The sequence below is a fragment of the Urtica dioica genome, chromosome 10, assembly GCF_054948205.1.
Source record: "Urtica dioica subsp. dioica isolate 48M chromosome 10, U.dioica_male_clone48M_v1_H2, whole genome shotgun sequence".
NCBI classification, from domain to species: domain Eukaryota; kingdom Viridiplantae; phylum Streptophyta; class Magnoliopsida; order Rosales; family Urticaceae; genus Urtica; species Urtica dioica.
This window is the reverse complement of record NC_142765.1, coordinates 17,301,679-17,328,570: the sequence shown is the minus strand read 5'-3', so window position 1 is coordinate 17,328,570 and position 26,892 is coordinate 17,301,679. Positions and strand designations below refer to the sequence as shown.

The 26,892-nt window shown below is 32.4% G+C and overlaps 3 protein-coding genes across 4 annotated transcripts; 1 reads left to right on the top strand and 2 right to left on the bottom strand.

Moving 5' to 3' along the window:
* The first annotated feature begins 8,582 nt into the window (after positions 1 to 8,582).
* Positions 8,583 to 12,632, top strand: HEME1 (Uroporphyrinogen decarboxylase). 2 transcript variants are annotated; one of them, XM_089629568.1, is made up of 6 exons: positions 8,583 to 8,740; positions 8,818 to 8,969; positions 10,328 to 10,710; positions 11,307 to 11,591; positions 11,675 to 11,910; positions 12,196 to 12,632. In XM_089629568.1, exons 1-6 carry the CDS (start codon positions 8,718 to 8,720, stop codon positions 12,341 to 12,343), a joined length of 1,227 nt encoding a protein of 408 aa, XP_089485694.1. In that variant the 5' UTR covers positions 8,583 to 8,717; the 3' UTR covers positions 12,344 to 12,632. The 2 variants fall into 2 exon arrangements, with proteins under 2 accessions (XP_089485694.1, XP_089485695.1); XM_089629569.1 differs by lacking the exons at positions 8,583 to 8,740; positions 8,818 to 8,969 and adding an exon at positions 9,179 to 9,196.
* An 821-nt stretch (positions 12,633 to 13,453) lies between these two features.
* LOC149383619 (carbonic anhydrase 2-like) lies at positions 13,454 to 16,271 on the bottom strand. The gene is made up of 8 exons (XM_089629000.1): positions 16,091 to 16,271; positions 15,877 to 15,996; positions 15,739 to 15,787; positions 15,034 to 15,150; positions 14,720 to 14,773; positions 14,557 to 14,636; positions 14,075 to 14,180; positions 13,454 to 13,842 (listed from the first exon to the last, which is right to left on the bottom strand). Exons 1-8 carry the CDS (start codon positions 16,162 to 16,164, stop codon positions 13,663 to 13,665), a joined length of 780 nt encoding a protein of 259 aa, XP_089485126.1. The 5' UTR covers positions 16,165 to 16,271; the 3' UTR covers positions 13,454 to 13,662.
* A 4,571-nt stretch (positions 16,272 to 20,842) lies between these two features.
* LOC149383618 (carbonic anhydrase 2-like) lies at positions 20,843 to 23,002 on the bottom strand. Its single transcript, XM_089628999.1, has 8 exons — positions 22,821 to 23,002; positions 22,541 to 22,732; positions 22,348 to 22,396; positions 22,129 to 22,245; positions 21,777 to 21,830; positions 21,609 to 21,688; positions 21,351 to 21,456; positions 20,843 to 21,214 (listed from the first exon to the last, which is right to left on the bottom strand). The coding sequence occupies exons 1-8, from the start codon at positions 22,850 to 22,852 to the stop codon at positions 21,035 to 21,037; spliced, it is 810 nt and encodes a 269-aa protein (XP_089485125.1). The 5' UTR covers positions 22,853 to 23,002; the 3' UTR covers positions 20,843 to 21,034.
* Positions 23,003 to 26,892: the final 3,890 nt, after the last annotated feature.

Here is a 26,892-nt window from a genome sequence, read left to right as displayed (position 1 = left end):
GTGCCATTTCCTAGAGAGTGCAATTCTTCCTTTCTACAATTCCATTTTGTTGGGGCGTGATAGGAGCAGATAATTCATGAGAAATGCCTTCTACAACACACACAAAAATTAGAGAAACTATAGTTTTCAAACTCATTTCCATGGTCACTTCTTATTCTTATAACTTTCCCAATGCTTTCACCTTTTTCCCTTTGCACCTTGTTGCACAAGGCTTCAAAAACAGCAAAAGTGTCAGATTTTTCACGAATAATCTCAAACCAAGTGTACCTGGAGAAATCATCTACACAAACAAACACATATCTCTTCCCACCAAGACTTTCAACTTGCATGAGTCCCATTAGATCCATGTGTAAGAGTTCCAGTACACGGGATGTGGTAAGATGTTTCACCATCTTATGCGACGACTTGACTTGTTTGCCGATCTAACATTCCCCACGAATTTTTCCTTCAACCACCTTTATCTATGGGAGGCCCACGACAGCCTTCTCAGATGTAATCTTCTGCATGCTTCTCAGATTTAAATGCCCAAGCTTTTGGTTCCACGGCTTGGTCTCTTCGACTTGAGAGATGAGACAAGTTTGAACTTGTGAGACTTTGCTGGGGAACCACATATTGCAATTGTCTGAAGACCTGGTTCCTCTCATAAGCCTATCCTATTTCTCATTAGACACAATACACTCATCACGAGTAAAGTTAACAACCAAGTTATGTTCACATAGTTGACTGATGCTTATAAGATTAGCAGTAAGACCTTCTACCAATAAAGCTTCTTTCAGGCAAGGAAGACCGGGATAGTTTAGCTGACCTTTACCAATAATTTTGGCTTTAACACCATCACCAAAAGTAACATGGAAATTTGAGAAGGGCTTCATGTTGGTGAGGTAGCTCTTTACACCTGTCATGCAACGAGAACATCAACTATCGAAATACCAATCCTCAGTTGTAGAAGCACAAAGAGAAGTGTAGGCTATGTTGGCTCTGTAATTGAATTTGACTCTCCAGACTTTGTGAGGATTGTGAGCTTGATAATTTTGAAACTGATGAGAGGGCTGATGTTGGCGAAGATCCCTCCCATAATGACGATAGCAGAAAGGACGTATATGACCACGATGTCCACATAATGATAAATCCAGCGAGGTATGTTGACAAGAGACTTTGCAAGTTTAACGTTCTTTTGCTGAACATACTGGTGACGATTGTCTGAGCCAGATGTCAGAGACATGTTCTAATTCATCTAGTTATCTTTTTTCTGAGAAATAAAAATAGTTTTTACACTAGTACAAAAAAATTCGCACCCAAAAGTCTTTTTTCGCACCTAAAAACACCTTTATGTGCGACTTTTCCGCACCCGAAAGTCCGCACCCGAAAGTCCGCACCTAAAGGTCTTGGGTGCGAAAAGTCGCACCCAAAAGTCATGACTTTCGGGTGCAACTTTTAGGTGCGACTTTTCGCACCCATATTCGCACCCAATTATGACTGAAAATATGTTGAAAATAACGGGAAAGTATTTTGGGTGCGAAAAAGTCGCACCCAAATTTGGCGGGTAAGCTTTTGGGTGCGACTTTTCACACCCAAAAGTTATTCCCTTGACTAAAGTCAAATTTGGCGGGTAGGGTATTTTGGGTGCGAAAAAGTCGCACTCAAATGTAAAAGTAATTTTTTTTAGGGAAAATATCTAGAGTATCCCTCGTGTTTAATCGAAATGCGAGATTTATCCCCTCTATTTCTAGAAATATCAGATATATCCCTTCAGTTTAATATAAATGACATATACCTCCCCTAAAAAATGTTATATTACAAATATCACCCTTTTCGTTTATTTTTTTACAAAAAAATAATTTGAACTCCTCAAAATACCCTTAATAGAATAAATATTTATTTACTATTTTATTAAAAAAAATCAAAATCTCTCTTTATAAAAAAAAATCTTAAACTTTTTATAAAGAAATTTTTTAATTTAATTTTTTTGTATATAGAATAGAAGATTAAAAATTATTTCATTAAGGGTATTTAGGTTATTTCAAATTATTTTTTTGTAAAAAATAAACGAAAAATGGTGATATTTGTAATATAACATTTTTGTAGGGGATGTATATGTCATTTATATTAAACTGGAGGGATATGTCTGATATTTCTAAAAATGGAGGGGATAAATCTCGCATTTCGATTAAACACAAGGGATACTATTGATATTTTCCCTTTTTTTTAAAATCTTTGTGCTCATATTCTAAATAGCATTAATTAAAATATTCATTAAATAAAATTGACTAATAACATTCGTTTGAAAATTCATTAGATAATTTTAGTTAAAATATTCATTAAATAATATTAATTACATAATTATAATAAAAATTCCAATGTTTGATAAATAATTAAATAAAACGTTTAATCTTATTCTTTTTCTTTCCTTTTTCCCCTTCCTGGGGTACTTTCCTTAAACCATCAGCGTGATGGAACCTTCGGCAAGAGCTCGTGTGAAACTCACATCCAACCTATCGGCGAAAGTGACTATCGGCGAGAACTGCCTCCGACGTGGATCTTCGGCAAGATAGACGCGCAAGATATTCAGCCAGTATAACCATCGGCGAGCCAAATCTATCTCGAACCTTCAGTGTGAACAACTATCGACGTGCACAACAATCGGCAAGCCAAAACTACCTTGAACTATCGGCGAGCTTCCAAGCTCCAGATCTATCGGCAACACAAAATTACAAGACCATAATACGTACATAACATAATATGTGTGTGTGTATATATATATATATATATATATATATATATATATATTATGTATTTATATAAAGGGTCCATTAGGAAAATAGCCAACTTAAACATTTGATATTGCTAAATAGCCAACGTTTCGTAAATCTTAGGTAAATAGCCACAAAGATGACGTGACCCCTATCAGAAAATTTTATGCTCTCTAGGTTTGTCCCTCCTTTCTATTTTTGAATTTTCATTTAAATTTTGATTATTAATTCAACAATTTATTTAAGGCAATTTTTTTAAAAAAAATTTGAATTTTAAATTCTCTCTTATATTTCAAAAAATACAGAAAGCAGTTATTTCTACATTATTTCGTGGATTCCTTATAGCATATCAATACCCAAAATATACGCAACCATTATTTTTCTGATTTTGTATTCTTTAAAATCCTAGTTCACATTTATACGTATTTACAGATATTTACAGAATATTTACAATTATTGATACTATTAACAGATATTAACACATTTATTCTACGTTTTTATTTGAATATTTTTGTGAGTCATTCATTTAAATTTGAATTGTGTTATGTGTTTGAATTTAAAAATTAATTATTTAGTTGATTTAATCGTGTTAAGAGGGACGATTTATCAAATTCATTTAAATAGTCAACGTTTGGGAGAGAATGATATGTATGAGTATTCTTGTAAAAATGCGCTTGTAAATAAAAGACAATGACTATTTACCTAAGATTTATCAAACTTTGACTATTTAGCAATGGCAAACGTTTATATTAGCTATTTTTCTAATTAATTGTTATATAAAATATATGTGTTGTGTGCAATATATATGTGTGTGCATGGAATATATAGTAAATGCATGCATAAAAACACATATACATAAATATATAATATTTCTCACAAAAGAAACACTATCGGCCATAAAAAATAACTATCGGCCAAGACTTAACTATCAGCCAAAAATGGCCTCTTTGGCCCATATTGTCCCGAGAGCCACTCAAGCTCCAAAATTAAAAACTATAAATACTCATTTCTCCATTTTTACTTTTAAGGGTAGTCTTTCTCGACTTAAAAAATCTCTGCTACACCCCCGACTCACTATATTTTTCTCTCTCGACATTTGAGACGAGATATTAGCCCCCCCACCTCGACTATTGTTGAGCGTTGGAACGCGTGCGCTTTTCAATCGAAAAACACGACGAACCCGAAGAACTCGGCGAATCCGAAGATCGCGAAGAACCCGAAAAACACGACGAACTCGACGAGCACAAAGGCGAACTAATCACGAAGTGACGAGAAACCGGAAACTTCTTTCCGGCGAGACAAAAACGACGAGAACATAAGATTTTACCACACCCAACTCACATGCGGTCATAGGGTCCGGCCCTAGATCGAACCACAGACGTTTCTAAATATCGACCAAAAAATGACGTTAACACACACGATTATCAAGATTTCTTAAAAATAAGTTTTCATTTGATTTACTGCAATTATCGCTTCTAAATTTTTGCTTTAATTGATGTAAAAGATTATAGTTAGTTTTTTTTTTGCTCAATTTAAGCCTTTTTTTAGTCTTGAGCTGAGCCTAATGTCGTATTCCTCAAGTTAGGTATGAGTTGGCCGCCTATTAAAAAGATTTGGGTTGGGTTTGAGCCCATGGCTCCTCAAGGCTTGAAAAATAGCCGCGGCCTAGCCCCTTTGACACCCCTCTTTTTTTAGGAGATTACATATTTTCTAGAATACCTCACGAGATAAGTATCCAAACAAAAATGCCTTTCATATACTACAATTAATATGCCTTTCGTACATTACAATTAATACGTACATACACACAGCTTCGGTTTTGCAAATAGTCTCTTTACTTTACAGTCACTGGAACATAATAATAGGTAAAGGGAGTGAGTTACACTTGGAATAAGAATGACGCAAAGTTAGAAGTTTAAAACAACAGCCTAATAAGAAATGCACACATGAAATAAGGTATTTTCAAGAAAAATAAGTTAGATTTTATAAGAAAAATAATTTTGAAAATGGGATAACTGAGTTCATTTCAGGAAATTTGAAATACTGCACGTAAGAGTGGCATCTCACACGTGTTTTTCGTACTCGCGTGTGTGATTTGAACGCCTCCCGCTATATGCTTCAAAAATCACACAAACATCGTAAATATCGCAAATTTATCAACTAAAATTATATGTTAAAAATAAGGGTTATTAAGTTATATAGCCACACAGTTATAGTGAATTGGGATATAGCTCACATTTGGTTAATTTCTTGTAAATAACCAAGTTAATTTATTAACAGATTAGTAAAAGACTTATTTAACTCAGCCAAACATGTATAAAAGGTAGTTAATAGGTTGCCACGTATGCAAGTTGACTATTTACAAAGTATTTATCAAAGGTTGGCTAATTTACAATATTCCTATAGTTTAGGTGGCTTACGAAGCCAATTTTTTGTAAAAATAATTTTCTATAGATACTGTAATGTACCACAAACACAAAAATAACCCTATTATTTATTGTTTTATTATTTTACTCATAAATTATTTATATTCATCATAATTCTAATATTTTAAATAATAATGCATTAAATATCATGACATGTATATACTATATTAGATTATATACTATATTAGATTATATTTATATTAATTTATTTGTTGCTCATATTCTCCGAATGATACTTCATTCATTATTTAGCTTTGCAATAATGATATACACAATACTTGATATTATTAACGTTTAAGCATCCAATGGAGAACTCTAAAACTCTATAAAAAGAGTTCGAGTTCTCCAATGGTAAAAGCTCTAAAACTTTATATTTGGTGTCAATATTACACTAAACATTTAAGTATTATTATAATTTAATTCATAATTTATGATTAAAATCACATATTTTAGTTGATCTAAATTTAATAATTATTTTTTAATTATTTAGAGCTTATTATTTCATTTAATACAACTTAAATAATTTAGTATGTTAATTTTTTATGTAATTTATTATTTTTATACAAATTAATTTAATTTGTAATATGTACTTTTCATATTTATGTTTTATAATAGTGTATTATTTATACTCAAGAAAAATGTTGTACTATCTATGTAATGAAGTTTATTAATTTTTTTAATTATATTTTTAAATAATTTATTATTAAATTTATACTAAATATTACACATAATTAATAAATAAAATATAATTACATTATTATATATGTAATTAGACATATAATTAGTAACTAATAAAATTAAGAAATTTAATCTAAAAGTTTATTCTTAGAATAGTAAAATAAAAAATTGGTGTAAAAGCTATGCTATATTTGGTGTTAAAATTACATCAAATATAGTGTTATCATTATTGATGCTCGTAAAATATTATAATAAATAATATATAAATTTACAATAAAATTAAGGGGCAATTAGACCAAAAATTCACACTCTTTTAAATTTTTTTAAAAAATAGTTCAAATTTTATTTTATTAAAAAAAAATAGCCTAGGAGGTTGAAGTTAATTAAATTTATTGTTCAATTAATTTAATTAATTGAAAATTTATTTAATTAACTTTTATTTGATGAGTTATTTTCTTATTTGTTAATAACTAGCCTATAGTTAGAGGGGATATTAAAATAGTGGCCAATCTATCAGTTTATTTAGTTAAATAGCCAATATTACACGTAGTACCAAAAATACCCTTTTCTTAACCCAAACCCTAACCAGCCTCTGATCCTCGATATCAGCGTCCTCAGATCACAGCACCGGACGGAGGCGGCGGCGGCGGCGGAGGAGGAGGAAAACGACCAGAGCCGCTACCGGAGGCCTCGTCGTGCCTCTCTCGGAGAACGGCGGCGATCTTGGCGCGAGCCTCGGAGATCGCGCCCCTCCCCTCCCGGAGCCCCTCCGCGTCGAGCCCCTCCAGCGGGAAGTTCCACCAGTCGAGAACCTCATCGTCGTCGCCGCCGTCGGAGTCATCGTCGCCGCTGTTCAGGGTCAGATCTCCGAGGTCCTTCTTTGGATCTGATTCAGACACGAAATGATTCATTTTTTGGTACCGGACGGAGGCGGAGGAGGAGGAAAACGACCAGAGCCGCTACCGGAGGCCTCGCCGTGCCTCTCTCGGAGAACGGCGGCGATCTTGGTGCGAGATCACGGAAGATTTGCGACGTAGAGCTTCCTCTTGTGATGATTCTCCGAACCCTGTTTTACATCTTCGGCTTCGGCTTCTTTCGCTTCTTCTTCTTCTTCTTCTTGGACTGCGATTTCTTGGAGTGAAGAGCAGAGCTTGGTGGCTCCGGTGGAGGATACGGGCCAGCGAAGGAGAGAGAGAAGCGCGTGGTTTTGGCGGAGAGGATTCGGAGAGGTCGTTTTAATTGAGTTCAGGAGTTGAGTTTTGGCCAAGAGCGAGGGGACTCTGGTTGAGGAAGAGGAATAGTAGAGAGAGGATAGAGAGAGGGAAGCTTCTAAAGCCGCCATTGATGTGTTGGCGAGGAGATGGACTAGGATGGCGTTCCATCTTGGGCGAAATTGGTCTCAGGTTTTTAAGTTCATTTCAATTTATATTTGTCTCTCATTTTTCCTTATCCAAATCCAAACACAGAAGAAGAAGCTGTTTGCTAAAATATCTCTCTCTCCTGATTAGAATGAAAAAATATGACACAAAAAGTTCTTTTTTTTATTTTTTTTAGACATTTTATCTTTGGATGATTTAGTCTTAATTTATTGGGCTGCAATAAATCGAACCAATTGGTGAGCACATATGACAGAGATTGGCCACATATCTAAGCCCAAGCATGCCTCTCTCGGAGAATTGTGATTTGCTTTCTTTGATTGTTCATGCAAATAATTTGTAAATCGTATTTACTGTTAGATTAACTAGTCCTCATATTTGATATTTTTCCTGTTAGATTAACTAGAAAATGTTATGGTTAATCGTATTTACTATTGTTCTTGTTACGGTAAATAAGATGTTCTTGTTACGATAAATAAGATTTACTATTGTTCTTATTACGATAAATAAGATTTACTGTTATATTTACCATAGAAACGAATGATTTACTCAATGGTTAATATGATTTACAGTCAGATTTTTAATCCTCGATTGTTCACGGAAATAATTAGTAAATCGTATTTACTGTTAGATTAACTAGTCATATTTACCATAGAAACGAATGATTTACTCAATGGTTAATATGATTTACTGTCGGATTGTTAGTCCTCGATTGTTCACGAAAATAATTAGTAAATCGTATTTACTGTTAGATTAACTAGTCCTCATCTCTGATAATTTTCCTGTTAGATTAACTACAAAATGTTACGGTAAATAAAATTTACTTTTATTCTTGTTACGGTAAATAATATTTACTGTTGTTCTTATTACGGTAAATAAAATTTATTGTTTTCTTGTTACGGTAAATAAGATTTATTATTGTTCTTGTTACGGTAAATAAGATTTACTATTATTCTTGTTACGACAAATAAGATTTAATGTAGTTTTTGTTATTGTTAATTAGATTTACTAATTTTTTTTTGTTATTGATGATATTATTTACTATGATAGTTAATAATATTAACCTAATGGTATAATTGGAATATTGGAATGTTGTCATGATAAATTGGCTATTTTCCTAAATATGTTAATAGTTTGGCTATAATTTTAAAATAAGGGTGTCATTTTGGCTACTTCTTTAGCCGGCCCTTAAAATAATTTTAAAGATGCTGTGTAATTGCTATAAATGGTTTTTTAATCGTAGATTAATTTCTACTTTTTTCTTCTTCCTAGGGTCGGTCTTCAATCCGAGCGGTTCAAAATATTTAGAAAATGAACCGTGGATTCGGTTCGGACGGAAGGAAAAAAACAGGGGACAGCCCGAGCGAACTGATTCACTCTTCTTTTTTACGCTCGAATTTTATTACTTTCTTTCCCAGCTGAAAAACCAAAGGGATAAGGAAGGAACGACGAGAAATCGACCGTTCCTCTCTTTCTTCGATCAAAAAATGGGGTTTTCTTCTCCAACCAGGCAAGTCAATCTCTCTTTCTCTCTCCCTCGTTAATGGCATTAGCGCTGACTCTATCTCCAGTTTATGGTTCGTGCAGTGCGTGCAGTTCTCTGGGATGGAATGGTTCGACCTTGTTTTCTCAGCTTGGTATTGCTTCAACTCATTTCAATGGCTCCTATATTTCTTCCAAAAGCAAACGCTTCAACAAGCAACCGTTGACCGTGTCATGCTCTGCTTCCTCATCTTCAGGTGATCGTCTCTCTCTCTCTCTCTCTCTCTCTCTCTCTCTCTCTCTCTCCTGTTGAGAGTTCGTTGCCAAGTTGACTAATTTCCGTATCTTTTTGCCTTTTCGTGTTGGCAATGTGAGGCTTTGAATCGAATCTGTTTCTCAGGAAGTATAATTAGGGATGAGAGGTAGTGCTAATGGCGTTTCAATACATTATGAGTATTGACACTTCTATTGTCCGATTTCTGAGGTTTGGGCTAAAACCTGATGTTTATTCATATTGCTGACAATTACATTTAAGGCTTGTTGGTTAGTGTCTAGATCAAATGCTCAAACGAATCTGATGCTAAAACTGTTTTTTTTTTTTTTTTTTAATACCAAAAGGTCTTAGATGTGAAGGTTTTATAGACGAATATCTCTTAACTCACGTGTCACTTTATCCTCGAGGCTCATTTGTTGGGTCCGAGGGGATCAAGTGACAACGAACACTCTTAACATAGTTTCAAGTTCAACTAACCCCATAGATAACATCTAGGGTTGTTCCAGAGCCGGTCGAGAAGTGGAACAGCGTGTAGAGAGGCAATACACATGCACGGTGTTCAAAAATCAAAACTGCTGATCCGTCTGGGATGAGTTTTTCAGTCAGGTTTCAAGATGAGTTAGGTCGAGAAGTACCTCGTGAGAATCGGACGAAGCTATTTGGATCATCCAATCCCGAGCCCTTGTCTCAATCTGGGAAGGAGTTGAGGATCGAAGGGCACGGATGAAAAACAATGAGGTTGAATCCATATTCTTGAGCTTGACGCACTGAGCGACGTCTTTGGACTTTCCTTACTTTGAGACGGTTTTTTCAAATGCGAGATTTCGTTGCAGATCTCGCTTTGTGTTTTCAGTCGCCTCAGAATCGAAGTCAATTGTCTAGACTCTTTCAGCACGTTCGGAGGTCTTTATAAAATTCCCCCGGAAAAAATGGCATGTGGAGGCAAGCTGTTAGAATCAGAATTGCTTTTCTGGTCTCTTGCTCGAGCATTTGGAGCATCAGGAACCGAGCTCTCTTTAAAAATCAGATCTCTTTCAAAGAGCTCTGGGATAGAATCAATCGCTTGATTCCCCTGTGGCTTTCTGTTGTAGGCAACAATTTTTGCTCCTATTCATTATCCGTTCTAATTCAAGATAGGTCTGCACTCTGATAATCAGAATTTCCGGTTTTTTCACGTTTGCTAAATTTTTTTACTCCTAAAAAGAAAAGAAAAAAACAAGACTGTCGAAAATTACAATTAAGATACATGCTTTTAGTAGCTTGTCTTCAAAGAGCTAAATTTATAAGTGCTTTACTTCTTTGGGTCTCTTATGTTACTAATTTATTTATTGTGATTTTTAGATCCTCTGTTGGTTAAGGCTGCGAGAGGAGAAGCCGTGAGCCGTGCTCCGGCGTGGATGATGAGACAAGCAGGAAGGTATATGGCCATTTACAGAAAGCTTGCAGAGAAATACCCGTCGTTCAGGCAGAGATCAGAGACCACAGATCTCATTGTCGAAATTTCATTGCAGCCGTGGCAGGCTTTCCGGCCCGACGGCGTCATCATATTCTCCGACATTCTCACCCCTCTCCCCGCTTTCGGCGTCCCCTTCGACATCGAAGATGCCAGGGGTCCCGTCATTCAGTCGCCGATCACATCCGAAGAAGGCTTGAAAACCCTCCATCCCATTGACTTGGAAAAACTTCATTTCGTCAAGGAATCCTTACAAATATTACGCCGCGAGGTATATTTTATTTTTATTACTATTTTTGCTGTTATTACCTTTTTTTAAAATGTAATTTATAACTATGGGTATCTAGACTTAGCCCGACTTTTCAGTGAACCCGTGTTGGGTTTAGGTCATGGGGAATTGGACCTGATACATTGAGCCAAAGAATCTGTTAATCCCGGACGGGTAAAAATTCGTTTATTAAAATTCGTCTTTTTCGGTAAAATTATATTTAAGTATTCAAATTCTGTAGGGATTCTGAGAAGAGTGACCACTTTATTATTTTAGTTTCATTTGTAGTAGAGTATTAAGTGGAGGGATTGGTTGACCTCTCACATAGTGAACTGAGATTGTCGATAATATTATCATTTGTGTTTCTTAAAGTATCCCAGGTCGTATCAGAACCTCAAATCAGAAATGCATTTTTATTTAGAAAAGATAACCTTAAATATATATAGCGGATGAGCATTAGGGACGCTCGGCACTATCCCAACAAAAAATAACCCTCACCCTGATCTCATGATGTCTAATGAAAACAAATGAATCCTCATTATGTTTAGTTAATTCTATTTGTAATGCATATGTATGTTGGTTATATATTGTTTCTATAGGTTGGCGATCACGCGGCAGTTTTGGGTTTTGTCGGTGCACCTTGGACGATCGCGACTTATATCGTCGAAGGCGGTACGACTCGCACATACACGAACATAAAACGAATGTGCCACACGGCGCCTCATGTATTGAGAGCTCTTTTGTCTCACTTGACACGCTCGATAACGGAATACATCGTCTTCCAAGTCGAGTCTGGCGCGCATTGTATACAAATATTTGACTCCTGGGGCGGCCAACTAACCCCCGATATGTGGGACCAATGGTCAAAGCCTTATATCGAGGAGGTAAGCAATATATATATAGAATTTTCGTTGTTGTTTTTGTTACGAATTTCTCTGACTTTGGCTATACGTGTGTGGTCTTGCAGATCGTGACAGCGATAAGAAAGAGATGCCCTGAAACGCCACTTGTCCTTTACATCAACGGGAACGGAGGACTTCTCGAGCGCATGAAAGGAACCGGAGTCGATGTGATCGGGTTGGACTGGACGGTCGACATGGCAGATGGAAGAAGACGATTGGGTGGTGATATCGGAGTACAGGGAAACGTTGATCCCGCTTGCTTGTTCTCTACTCTCCCTGCCCTCACCGAAGAAATTCAGAGGTCCGTTGCACAAATCCTTTCACACTCTCGCTTCTATCACATCTATATATCTAAACTAAATTTTGCATTGAAAAAGTACAAAGCCGTTGGAAAATTGGCTGAGTAAGTGAATCGAATCAATATTTTTGTCCCAAAAAACACGAACTTACATGTCCACATGACCAGTTTTATCGAATTGCATAGCCTATTTGATGGGCTTTTGGTTTTGCTTGCGGATTAAGGAATAGCGCAAAAATTTCTTTTAAGCCAAAAAAAAAAAAACTTAAGCAGTGTTTGCAAAATCAGGGTTGTGAGAAGCGCGGGACCGAAGGGACACATCCTCAACTTAGGGCACGGTGTTTTGGTCGGGACACCCGAAGAAGCCGTTAAGCATTTCTTCGACGTTTCCAAGACGTTGAAATACGAAGATACGCTTTCTGAACTTGTAGCTTAAGCCTTTCTGATAACAGATTTATAAATGCCTTTATCTTTTAAATAACGAAACGGCATTCGAAAGAGAGTTGGAACCGAAGCTTAAGTGAGAAGTTGGCTTAAGGCCCCGATGTAGTTTTCAATTTTTTTAGATAATATTTTAATTCAATTGTTTCTGCTTCTCTGTACCTAGGCTAATTAGAATTCAATTGTACCTGTAATTGAGTTGTGTTTGTAACTCTGTAACTAGATTCAATAAATGGTTTATTTATTTGATCTCTTTTTGGAATCGGAGGTCATTAAGTTACATAGTTTTTCGTTTGTTCAAGTTATTCCTTTTACAAAACCTATTATTTCTGGCCATCACTTATCGTGCCCGTGCGTTCCAAGTTTCAATCTTCGACCAAAATTCCTATCGAATCCAAGTATTAATTTTCTGAAAATGTGCTTGTTCTGTAATCTGAAGTTTGTGTCGATGTGATGCAAAATCTAAATTGAATCGGAGGTGCTTTTTATTGTGGCTGAGTATCTAAAAAAATATATTGAAAAGGATGCCGGTTGGTGCTCTTTCTATTATGTATTGAATTGTTTAGAATTAAAAAAAAAAAAAAAAAAAACTATTTTTGACATTATTCTTGAAGCACTATCACTCCCCATATAATTTCCAAACCAAAAAATGTGCGATACAATGAAGGGGAGCCGAAGGCCCACCAAATTCGTAAAACCACATAATTAAAAAATAAAAAAATTGGCAATGTTTTCAATGTTTCTTAAGTTGTTCTAGTTTTCTCAATTTTTTTTATATAGAAATCTATTGAATAACTACCACTTTACGTTCTTCCAATTTTAAGTCACGATAAAAACAAGTGAAATACAGTGAATTAGTCGTGGTCGACAAACTTTTTAACAAAAAGAGAGTAAAGTTTCACCTTCTATAATGAACTAGTCATTCGAGTGTGTTGGATTTGTATTCAAACCGGTAAATTTGACTTACTTGAATTCAACAATTGAAGACATTTTCTATTTTGCAATCTATTTTGAAATCTATACGTTTTAAATGTCTAAATTACTATAGTGCCTTCAAAACAAAGGAGCCAATCGCAAAATATATAATAATGGACTAAAATTGAAAGAACAAGAAAAAAAATACGTATTATCATCTTTAATTCAAATTACAATATTCGGCAGACTACAATCGACAAGTTGTTGTCGCTGCATAACGAACGACATCAAAAATATACTCAAAGCACTGAAAGCCATTAATTAAATAAATGTATCTTAATATTCAACAAACATCATAGTACATAATAGTTGTGATGTAAAAAAAATTACACACAAGTATTAGTTATTGCAATTTATAAGAATTGGAGATGAAATGGTTGAGTTCTTCATTTCCCAAAGCTTAAACGATCCAACAACAAAGTCATAGAAACCACCTCTCAGTGTAAGCTTTCCCTCTTCAATTGCCTTTTCAACGAAGGAGTATGTTCGTAAATTTTTTAGAGACAGATTCACAGATTCCTGCACATTATTTATTCAAACAAAAAAAATATATATATTTAAATTTCGTTAAATTAACCACACCTTAAAACGTATCTTGTGTAATTATTTTTCTCTTTCCGCTTCAGAGTACAAATACTTTTATTTGGGACTAAATTTCCAACGAAATTATTAACTTAAATACATCATATATAAGGAATAAAACAATAATTTACAATATGTTTATAATATTAATAATGAGGACGAGAATCACCTGAACACAAAGATCAATTTGTTGATCAAGTGGCAAATTGCCGTGCTCAGCTTGAACTTTGACTTTGGCGGGTAATGCAATATTCATCCAGTCGTCTACAAAATCGCTGCAAAACATTCCTCGGTCAATGTCTTTTCTTTAATTAAACAACTAATATATAGAGATATATACAGCGAAATGCGTCAGGGGTAAATTTGATTTTTTTTTCAAGAGGGGCATATTTAAAAAATCATATAATTTTAAACTAAAATATAAAAAATTGATAAAATTTTAGGGTAAAAGTTACAATTATAATTACAAGGTAAAACTTCCACCGGGCGTAAAATTGATCCTTAGCTGGCTTAACCAGTATATATATATATATATATATATATATATAATATGATGTACATGTTAACATAAAATAAAATAACTAACCGGAAATAAGAAATCTAAAAAGAAAAAAAAAATTACGTTGTATATAGAAAGGATAAAATACTTACAAGGGAACTGATTTATCTTTGGACATAAGTCTAGTTATGCCTCCACACTTACTATGTCCAATCACTAGAATATTCTCCACCTGTAGTTCTATTTTTATTAATTACTTGCCAATAATAATTAACATGTATATCTAGATGATATTGATATAAATAAAACACATACCTTTAGGTCTTTTACGGCATATTCAATGATTGTTCCAACGTTCGAGTATCTTAGCTGTAAATGAAAAGAAAATAGCCATAAATTGATTGCATATTGGGCTAACAAAATAAAGTATGCAAAATAAAATATAGTCAAAATTAAAAAAAATTAGGATCATTGAAATACTAAAATTCTTTGACAATTTATGTAACTAAAGTAGGTCCATTGTCATCTATATATATATATATATATATATATATATATATATATATATATGTATATGTATACTCATATTGTATATACATATATTATGTTATAATAAATAAATAATGTACCTTGCCAGAAGAAGGAATTAAGGCTGATATGTTTTGAGACATGAAGGCTTCTCCAAGTTGAAAATCAAGAATATGTGAAGGACTCACTCTTGAATCCGAGCACGAAAACACCAGAAACTGAAACACAATATATTTGACATATATCCTCGTTTAATAGCTAACTACAATATTTCTATGTCTTCAAATAAAATTAGTAACAAATCAATATATATAATATATATGCTGGCCATATGGAACCCAGAAAATGGGATCCCTAGTCTCGTCCCATATTTTGCGGGAAATGAGACTTTCGGAACCGTAAAAAATGGTACCGGAAAATCCCGGAAACATTTTCCACAGTACCGAGAATTTTCGGTACCATATTTTGCGGTTCCGGGATTTCCATATTTCTCATATTTATTTTTTTTTTCATTTTATTTTAATCATGAATACATTTAAAAATAAATAAAAAAAATTCATATATTTTCAATTAAAAAATACAATTTTAAAAATATGATACTAAATGGTGCTAAACAGGGATCTCAGTTCCGTCTCATCTCTCGGATTTAGGACAAAAATCTCGATACCACATTTCATAATACGGTATTTTTCCACTTTTTATATGGTACCAATAATACGAAAAACGGGGTCCCGCGGGATCCCATATGCCAACCTTTAGTGTGTGTGTGTGGGTTTATATACACTTATTTATGTAATATATAGTACCTTAGGAGTTTGAGTTTTCTTAAGTTGATCAAACTTTTCTGGGTACCTCCTGTAATATGAAAATAAAATAAAAATCAACTTACCTTAAAAATATATATAACCTGAAAATAATTTGATGTTATACGGAATGTATATTACTTGTATTGAGTGTGGATAAAGTGCTTGAAGCCTTTAACGATTTTTGTAACTGGGAGGTCACAACTATGGTGAGCCCTTTGATCTTCTTCATTATCATATCTCATATTTTCCTTCTCCCAGCTGTAAATGCATGCAATAAAAAATAGATATCATATATTTCATCGAAATAGAAAAATAATAAAGTGCTTTTTTTTAAGGTAGGTTAATGTATTACCTTTGTCTTACACTTGGAAAACACAAAGTCATGATATAGTTGATGAAGTTGAATGTGTCTTCTCTTACAGCCATTTTGATCTGAATATTTATATGTGTCTATGTATATATGCTAGCTTGTGGAATTAGCAAATATATATCAAATATATCTGAACTGTGATTTTGAGTTGTTCTATTTTTATAGCAATAATATTACAGGCTATATATATATATGTGCGCGTGAAAGGTCAATGAACTTTAAACACGTGTGGTTAGGTTTATAACTTTATGTTTATTTATTATTATTTTTTTTTCTGCTAAAGACACGGATTAGTTGAGGAACTAATATAATTAAGATTCTGCTTCTTGACTCTTTGATTTTTTTTTTTTTTTTTTTTTTGGGTTAAAGAATATGTCAAAGAGTCTTTCAACAAAGTTCATGTTTTACTTTTCAATATTAAATAGGTCTCTATCATTCTTGATTATGCAGGGATTTATATCATTGACGGAATTAAACAAAACATCCGATAAAGTCTGGATAACAATTCCACAGGGCAAATTTGTATTATTTGTTTTACCATCAAAAGTATATTGCATGACCTGTATTGAATAAATTAACATGTAAAAAGAGTGATAAAGTATTTTAATAGTTTGATATGGTATGTATAAAATATATTGCATGACGTAATAAATTCTATATGTATCTTTATGTTGCATTATTTATAAAATGTTACAAACACAATCTTAAAGTTGTAGTTATACTATAGGAATAATAAATAAATAAATAAAAATAACTAGATTTATAAATATTGTGGAGAATATTAGGGTTCATAAATAGAAACACCAACAGTGCACTAGAGTATTGTGATAACACAAATAAATAATTAATACTCTAATATAGAACCTATTACAGAAACGCGTAAGTATATAAATATCGGACACTACCAATTTAATATACGTCACGGTCGGTCAATTCCATAATATTGACTTACTATGTCTAGATATTATACATTATGTCCACACACACACACACACACACACACACACACACACACATATATATATATATATATACTTATATGAAAAACGATATATTTTAGATAATTAAGGTGGGATTTGAGAATATTAACGTGGGAGTTGATAATAGGCATGGAAACTTCTTAGTATTTTGAAAGTCGTTATATTGTCGAGTTTTGAATATGGAATTATAAGGTGATTAGGTAAAGTAACTTTTTGAACTTTCTTAATATTTTGTAGTTGATCGATAACTAGTGATAACAACGTACAAGTCTTATCTCAACGAAGAATATTTATCACTATAATAATGCAGTAGGTACTCATACTGTACCATATAAAAGAAATCAAAGTTTCAAACACGTTATTGAAGATTATTAACTTTTTTTAGGGTTGATTATGAAAATATTTGACTCATTCAATTTTATAAATCACGAACTATGTATACTATATATATATATATATATATATATATATATATATATATATATATGTGCGCGTGAAAGGTCAATGAACTTTAAACACGTGTGGTTAGGTTTATAACTTTATGTTTATTTATTATTATTTTTTTTTCTGCTAAAGACACGGATTAGTTGAGGAACTAATATAATTAAGATTCTGCTTCTTGACTCTTTGATTTTTTTTTTTTTTTTTTTTTTTTGGGTTAAAGAATATGTCAAAGAGTCTTTCAACAAAGTTCATGTTTTACTTTTCAATATTAAATAGGTCTCTATCATTCTTGATTATGCAGGGATTTATATCATTGACGGAATTAAACAAAACATCCGATAAAGTCTGGATAACAATTCCACAGGGCAAATTTGTATTATTTGTTTTACCATCAAAAGTATATTGCATGACCTGTATTGAATAAATTAACATGTAAAAAGAGTGATAAAGTATTTTAATAGTTTGATATGGTATGTATAAAATATATTGCATGACGTAATAAATTCTATATGTATCTTTATGTTGCATTATTTATAAAATGTTACAAACACAATCTTAAAGTTGTAGTTATACTATAGGAATAATAAATAAATAAATAAAAATAACTAGATTTATAAATATTGTGGAGAATATTAGGGTTCATAAATAGAAACACCAACAGTGCACTAGAGTATTGTGATAACACAAATAAATAATTAATACTCTAATATAGAACCTATTACAGAAACGCGTAAGTATATAAATATCGGACACTACCAATTTAATATACGTCACGGTCGGTCAATTCCATAATATTGACTTACTATGTCTAGATATTATACATTATGTCCACACACACACACACACACACACACACACACATATATATATATATATATATATATATACTTATATGAAAAACGATATATTTTAGATAATTAAGGTGGGATTTGAGAATATTAACGTGGGAGTTGATAATAGGCATGGAAACTTCTTAGTATTTTGAAAGTCGTTATATTGTCGAGTTTTGAATATGGAATTATAAGGTGATTAGGTAGTTGATCGATCACTAGTGATAACAACGTACAAGTCTTATCTCAACGAAGAATATTTATCACTATAATAATGCAGTAGGTACTCATACTGTACCATATAAAAGAAATCAAAGTTTCAAACACGTTATTGAAGATTATTAACTTTTTTTAGGGTTGATTATGAAAATATTTGACTCATTCAATTTTATAAATCACGAACTATGTATACTATTATCGTCATAACAAAAACAAGCTTAAAGAACGTTTATCATATAGTTGGTAAACAAAGCTTTAATTCTGGAAATTCGAAGCAAATGTCACAACTGAATCAATAAAATACAAAACTATTTTCCTCTTTTTGACAATTAGCCTTACCTTGTGGCGGCTAAGGACAAAGGTCGTCCAGTACTTGGGTTTTTCATTTTTGTATTTCATAATATATATTCTTGTTCACTTTTTTAGTTACCATTGATTATAAAAAGACCTATATATATTCGAAAATAGGTCTTCAGTGAGAATTATAGTCGATTTGATACATGAAGTAGTCTTCTATTTAGATGATGGTAATTGCTTTTTATAGCTATTTTTTTGTAATTTACTATAAGAATAGCGTACTTCAAATTTTATTACGAAAATTATATTTTTTAAGTTATCTTTCTTGATGTTTATTATTTGGGTTCTATTAAAATTTATTTAATAACCGCTATTTTTTTAAAAGTCTAAAGTGCATATAATAAACAACCGCTATTTATAGCTAATTGCTTTTTTTATGTCTAAAAAGTCGCTATTTTTTACGGGATTTAAAATAACCACTATTTTATAATAATAATTAAAACCCTAAAATAATTTTTTTTTTTAATAAATAGAGTTCGATCCACATCCGCATAATCTTTGCATTCTAAAAACTACATAACCCTTTTATCGAAATGTTGAACCAACAAGAAATCAATTAATTAATTGAAACCACCAACCATAATCCAGGCTACACCATAGCCTCAATAACAACTGGCTAGCTCATAATTGAAATCATGAAACAAGCAAAACACTTAACAACACTAAAAAAGTATTCATGACAAGCTAAGTGAGGCCAAGGGTCCAAAATAGTCCAAAAACGAAGATTTTTTTGGATCATTATCGATACGTAGCGCGCCCTGCTACAAATAGCGCACCTTGCACGCTATCCTTTTGAAACTTAGAGTGGCACTGTGCTATTTGAAATTTCCTTAGCTTCTTACTTCGATGTTCGATTTTTGCAAATAAATAGGTGTTGAAAAGTTTGAAGAAAGCTCTATATGATAATGTAGAAAAAAAATCATCCAAACTCTTCTATTTATAATATTAAAATAATGTAGAAGAGGACACAACTATTTTGAAGCGCTGGATTCGTGACATTTGACGTCTAACATTACATTCAACCTCGAGTTAGGGTTTGTATTTTTCTTCGTTGTGTTTTAATACGCTCTAAATTTTTAAGGGTTATTGTATACTATTAAGGTGTTTTACAGTGTTTTTGAAATATTAGATTGGTGTGATATTTGAGCATGTTCATACTCTCTGATTCCATTCTAAGTTGGCTGACCACCCCGAGGTAATATGATATCATCATATCCCAACAAAGCACAAACGGAATTGGTCCAATATTTTAATGAGAAATTTTCCCATTTGCCACCAATTTCATAACATTTTCCAACTTTCCACTAAAAGACTAATTTTTCCCAAAATACCACCGAGATGTCAACATTGTTGACATCTATGTCAACAATGTTGACATCTCATAGTGAAGGGAAAAAATAGATGTCAACATTGTTGACATAGATGGTGGCATGTTGGGAAAAATTAGTGTTTTGGTGGAAAATGAGAAAATGTTATGAAATTGGTGGCAAATGAGACAATTTCTCTATTTTAATTTCAGTCCAAGATGATGAGTAATTCTTTAGAGAATCATCATCCTGAATAAACATGTTGGGGAAATCCGGAATTGGGAAGATAAATAAACCAAACAATAGTTTATAAGGTCACAAATTATTCATCTCAATATCAATTGCTTTTGTAATGGAACTTCTATGTACTTATTATAGAATTATACAAGTTTATAATGATATCGTTCGGAATATAGTGATTGGTTTGTGTCGTTTGGTTCACAATCGTTTTAAGATGTGAACAAGAGAGAGAGAGATTTTTTTCTCTTTAGGGAATATGAATTTCACCATCTTCGTCATATTTGTATTAAACAATAAGAAACTCGAGGGTTGGACAAGCAATATTAATTATTATAATGAAACAAACAAAAACAAGAATGAAGAACAAAAGTAATATTAGTTTTTATTCATCACAATATGCGATAGACTACAAACGACAAGTAGTAGTTATACTTGTACCCCAAGTAACAAAACCAACAACTAGATAAAATAAAAATTACACAAAGTACTACTACAGGATTACATAAAGTAAACTTTATTAGGAAGTGCATAATAGTTGAAACACACAATTTAATCATGGCAATCTACGAGAATTGTAGAGGTAAGGGTTGACTCCTTCAATTCCCAAAGCTTGAGAGATCCAACGACAAAGTCATAGAAACCACCTCTCAGAGAAAGTTTTCCCTCTTCAATTGCCTTCTCAACGTAAGGGTATGTTCGTAAATTCCTTAGCGACAGATTCACAGATTCCTGCACATAATTTATTCCAATTATTTATTTATTTATTAAAATTCGCCCAATTAATAATTATTCCTTAAAACTATCATGAAAATTATAATCTTAAATATACAATATATGTTTATAATATAATGAGAACGAGAATCACCTGAACACAAAGCTCAATTTGTTTGTCAAGTGGTAAATTGCCATGCTCAGCTTGGACTTTGACTTTGGCGGGTAGTGCAATGTCCATCCAGTCATCTACGAAGTCACTGCAAAATATTCCTGGGTCAATGCCTTTTATTTTATTAAACGACTAATATACGAAATTGTGTACATGACTAACATATAAATTAAAATAATTTCTCAAATAACAAATCAAAAAATACTTTATATTTTATATATTAAAGGATAAAATACTTACAAGGGAACAGATTTATCTTTATCCATAAGCCTAGTTATGCCTCCACACTTACTATGTCCAACCACCAAAATATTCTCAACCTGTATTAATTTCTCATCTTATCAATAATATGATATGATATATACATGAGACATCTCTTTAATTATAAATTAGAAGATATATATGAACCTTGAGCTCTTCTACGGCATATTCAATGATTGTTCCAACGTCTGAGTATCTCAGCTGTCAATTAAAATGAAACACACAATTGAACCGTTAATTGATTCTTGATTGCTATAAATATATAATACATAAAAGAGAGAGTCAAAATTTAGACCAGCCTTTTATTAATAAACATTCTTCTAATCATAAATTACTAATAATTATCCAAAAGTCTTGGACTATTTATCTTAATCATGTCTATTATATATTCTTTAAAAATCCAATTTACACACACTCGCATCGCTTATATATATATATATATATATATATATATATATATATATATATACATATTTATTATTAATAATAAATTATATACCTTGTTAAAAGAAGGAACCAGGGCTGCAATGTTCTGGGCCATGAAAGCTTCTCCAAGTTGAAAATCAAGGATGTGTGAAGGACTCACTCTTGAATCCGAGCATGAGAACACCAAAAACTGAAACACAACAATATATATGACATCAAATCATCTACAGTATTTATATACGTCTCCAAATAAATAACAATGCAACAGCGTTTATATATAGATATACAGTACCTTAGGAGTTTGAGTTTTAGCAAGTTGATCAAACTTTTCTGGGTACCTCCTGTAATTATTCAAACAAACAAAAAAAGTAATACTATAGTTAATATTTCCATTTGAATACTATTTTCAACACGTTGAAAGCTTTTTACAAGAAATAAATAATCTAAATTATACAGAATATATTTAATATATATAATTATATTACCTAAATTGAGTGTGGATGAAAGTCTTGAACCCTTTGATTATTCTTTGAACTGGGAGATCTGAGTGAGCAGAGCAAGTTTTGTGATGATGACGACGATCTCCGTGTTCATGAACTATCGATTGCACAATATGAGCCCTCTGATCTTCATGATGATCATCAGATTCTCCACCTCTCATATTTCCCTTCCCACGACTGGAATTAATAATTTAAAGTGTTAATATATGCATGCAGATAATATATATATATATATATATATATATATACATGTATATGCGTATACCTGATGAAGTTGGATGGGTTTTGTCCAGCCATAATCGGATCTCTACTTATTGGTTTCTCTAAGATGATTGTATGATATATATATGTATATTTGTTTCTGTGGTTTTGAGTTGTGCTATAACGATAAGATATATATGTATATTTGTTTCTGTGGTTTTGAGTTGTGCTATAACGATAATCTCGCAGGCTATATATATACACCACGACGTCTCTTTTTAGACACGTGGGGTTAGGTTTTTTTTTTGTTTATTTGTTTATTATTATTTGCTAGACATGGATTAGTTGAGGAGTTAAAATAAGATTGTGCTTTCTTACCTTTCGATTTTCTTACCCAGAAAATTATGTAAAAAAAAAAAAAAAAAAGTCTTTCAACAAAGTTCATGATTTTAGATTTTTAAGTAGGTCTCTCTCTCTCTCTCTCAATTATATATTGCTTAGATATATATATATATATATATATATATATATATATATATTTATATTTAAACCTTGATAGAGACGCTCAAAAGCAACGTTTTATGTATACAAGATACGAATAATAAAGTTGACACAAATAGATTGTTAAATATTAAGGAAAGGTTTACAAGATATAATGGTGATAATATAAATAATAATTGCATTACTGACGTATTACACAAATGCGTAAGTGTATGCATATTGAGCACATCATGTAAATTTAAAATACGTACGTCATGTTTACATTGCGGTTACATCACTAATATCGACTCATAAATTCATAATATCTTAAAACGTGAAAACATACATATGTAAACGCTGGGTCGTTTTTCAAGTTAATTAACACGGGGCTTTAAGAATAGCTTTCTTACTGCTTTTTGGGGTCACATTTGGACGAGTTTGAATATGGAGTTGTCGTTTTCTAAAACAAATAATATGGAATCATAATGAATAAGTCTAGTCACTATGATTTCTGCTGACCCAAAAAATTAAACAGTAGAACTTTAGTCGCAACAAAATCTTATAGTTGCTGATTTCATAACTTCTAGTCAAAATTGGTTCTGATATTGTAAATAGGGAGATTGACATACATGTAATTGAAAAAAATTTCTTTTTTGTACAAATAGTAAAAAAAAAAAAAAAAGACACATTTATGATCGCTTTGTAATAACCTCATCACCAAATGAGTATTTTGTGATTAAATATTATCATCATCAATCATTTTTGTGATGATATCAGATTGTAGATGTGTCTTTTTTTCTTATTTATATAAAAATATAAATAAAAAATTTACTCTAATTTATTCATAGATACGGATATGGACTAAACTGCCCAAACTTTTGAAGACGCTTTGTTTATCTCAAAAACCATTTTTAAAGACGCTCTTACGTATGCGTATTGTTTGTAATATAATCCAAATTTAGCCTTATCGAATTTATTTAATAGAAAATACAGTACCAAAAATCTGAAGGAAAAAAAAAATATTTTCATTGAGACTTACTAGTTTGACGTGTTTAGTTGGGTAGTTGTTGGTCAGCCATATATTAGGTATCAAACACAGAGCAATTTACTTGGAAATTGAGATCAAATACGTCACACTTTGAATAAAAAAAATAAAAATACAAAACTACTTTTATCTTTTGACAACTAGCCTCATCTGGCGGCTAAAAGAACAAAGATCCAAAAAGCTGGGTTATCCTTTTCTTTGTATTATATTATATATTATCGTTTCTTAAAAGACCTAGGAGAGAATACGTCTTTGTTTTTTTTACTATGAAATTAAAAACTTAATCGTAATAGCATAAATAGTAATATGACACGTGATCAATAATATAATTTAACGTGTGAAATGCACTGACATAGCATGTTGACGTTAAAAGTTTGTGCTTTCATAAAATTTATAACCCATTAAAGCAACTTTTTTTTTTGACATATTAAACCACTCAACCCTCAATTATGAACAAGTCAGAAAGCCATCTTGTTCAAGTCTTCCTTTCTCTTCTTGAATTGAAACAGAAAATATTTGCTTCGAGAAATCAACTCCTTCAAAATCCGTGGCCTCAATATATATTCCCAAGGAACCTACTTTATACCAAATTATATTTATGTCCAATAGTATACTGATATGAAAAAAATTGTTTTTATCTTCTTGCATTTTGTTTTTTTTTTTTCATAAGCAAAACATGCAGACCGTACAAAAACATGAAAGCCCCGACCAAACAACATTAATTAAGATAGGGTAATTTTTAAGAAAACCTATTTTTTATGGTTATTTCAAAAAAATTGATTATAAAAAAAACCTCTTTAAATATTGATTATTAAAATTAAACCTGTAAACGACACTTAATAAAACTATAATGAAACTGTAAATAATAATAAAAATAGAATCAAAGAAAAAAAAGCCAAATAAATATATGATAAAAGAAATTATAGACAATCGATATTTTATGAGATTCAAAACATTTAATCTGTATTTTGAAGAATTAAGCTTGAAATAAGATGTGAGATATTTTCCTTGAAGGCTACCTCAGTTGCCCCTCTATAGATTAGATTGAGTCCAAACCCTAGATTGTCTTAATTAATCTTCTAATATAAAAATAAAACGATTGTAGTAATAATATTTCTAAGCTCCATGCTCGGGTCTCATCCTGCATATTCGGTTGAAAGCCACGCGGAAGGAAGCCTTCCGTATGGTACGTGTGCCTCATGCACGGTACAGCCGAGTACCGCGTGAGGGTGAGGCAGAAATTTTCGTTTTGACAGCTGGCGGAAGATGGCAGGGTAGAGGTGTACGCGTGTCAGGAGTTATTACCGTTTGGGATGAGTCTGTGTGTAACGTATATAATTGCAAGTGGGAAGCTTTTTTTTTTTGTTAAATCTGCACCGTTAGATCTTAAACGATTTGGATCTGGACGGCCGAAAATATTTGTCCGTTGGACCTCCGAGTTTACCCAAATTTTAAATTTTAACCCACTTTTTTTTATTTCTCCTATAAATACGTCACATTTCTAACTATTTTAATCACAACTCAAACATTCAACTCTCAAAATCTCTCAAATTCTCTCAAATTATCCACAGAGTCGCAACCTCCAACACCTCAACATGAGTCACAACCTCCAACACCTTAACACGAGCCACCTCCTCTACCAGCTCAACACGAGGCACCTCCTCCACCACTTCAAGGCGAAGCTCCCGAAGGACAACAATCTCCACAACCGAAGAAGAAAAGAAAATCCCGTTTCAAAATGTGAAAATACTTCCTCGAGATCAACGACGACAAAGGAAAGAAGGGTCTATGTAGCAAATGCGGGAAACATATCAAAGCCGACTCTTCCTCTCATGGTATTTCCTCGTTGCGCCACCACTACAAGATGTGCATCTTGAAGGGATCTATATCTTAGGTAAGTACCCACGATCCCGTAGAATTCAGAAAAGAACTTGTTAAGTACATAGTTTCTACCGATCAATCTTTTTCTCATGTAGAAAGCGAGGCTTTGGTAGATTTGTGCATTACCTAGTTCTTGGAATTAACATTATTTCAAGAAAAACTCTTCGAAGTGATATTATGAGAAATTTTTTGGAAGATAAAGACACACTTAGAGTCTGCTTCATGTCTGCTAGGTTTAACGTAGCGCTCACATCAAGAGTGTCTTTTACACTAAAGGTGTGCTACCCACATCATAAACCTCATAGTGAAAGCCGGATTTAGGTATTTCGACGAGTGTATCAGTAAGATTAGAGAAGCCATAGCTTGGATAAACAGTTCAAACATATGAAATTCGAAAATAAGTGGATTAGTGTTCCTTTTTTTTATTGTATTATCGGTGCTAATTAATATGTCCCTTATTACCTTTAATAAAAATTAATTAAATGAATGTAACAAAACAAATCATTATGTTTGTCATTACTCTCTTTTCAACCCATGTCAAAGGGTAGACGACCTCAAGAGGCGTTTTTTATTTAATGGTCTAGACGAGAGACAATTTCACACCGATAACAGGACTAGGTGGAACTCAACATTTTTAATGTTAAATTCTTTCTTGGCCGATAGATATGTAGAGAATACACATGAATTCGTGAACAGAAACGGAGGCCATGACATAATCGAAATAGACATC

Excerpts from the sequence above, each read along its gene's own strand:
- LOC149383618 (XM_089628999.1), bottom strand. The coding sequence starts at position 22,852 with ATGGCTGGACAAAACCCATCCAACTTCATCAG. Across the intron at positions 21,831-22,128 it reads TGGTTCCTTCTTTTAACAAG|CTGAGATACTCAGACGTTGG; the intron begins GTATATAATTTA and ends TTTAATTGACAG. Across the intron at positions 21,689-21,776 it reads ATGCCGTAGAAGAGCTCAAG|GTTGAGAATATTTTGGTGGT; the intron begins GTTCATATATAT and ends AAATTAATACAG.
- LOC149383619 (XM_089629000.1), bottom strand. The coding sequence starts at position 16,164 with ATGGCTGTAAGAGAAGACACATTCAACTTCATCAACTATATCATGACT. Across the intron at positions 15,997-16,090 it reads TTTCCAAGTGTAAGACAAAG|CTGGGAGAAGGAAAATATGA; the intron begins GTAATACATTAA and ends ATGCATTTACAG. Across the intron at positions 14,181-14,556 it reads AAAGATAAATCAGTTCCCTT|CGATTTTGTAGACGACTGGA; the intron begins GTAAGTATTTTA and ends AATGTTTTGCAG.
- HEME1 (XM_089629568.1), top strand. The coding sequence starts at position 8,718 with ATGGGGTTTTCTTCTCCAACCAG. Across the intron at positions 11,592-11,674 it reads CAAAGCCTTATATCGAGGAG|ATCGTGACAGCGATAAGAAA; the intron begins GTAAGCAATATA and ends GTGGTCTTGCAG. Across the intron at positions 11,911-12,195 it reads CTCACCGAAGAAATTCAGAG|GGTTGTGAGAAGCGCGGGAC; the intron begins GTCCGTTGCACA and ends TTGCAAAATCAG.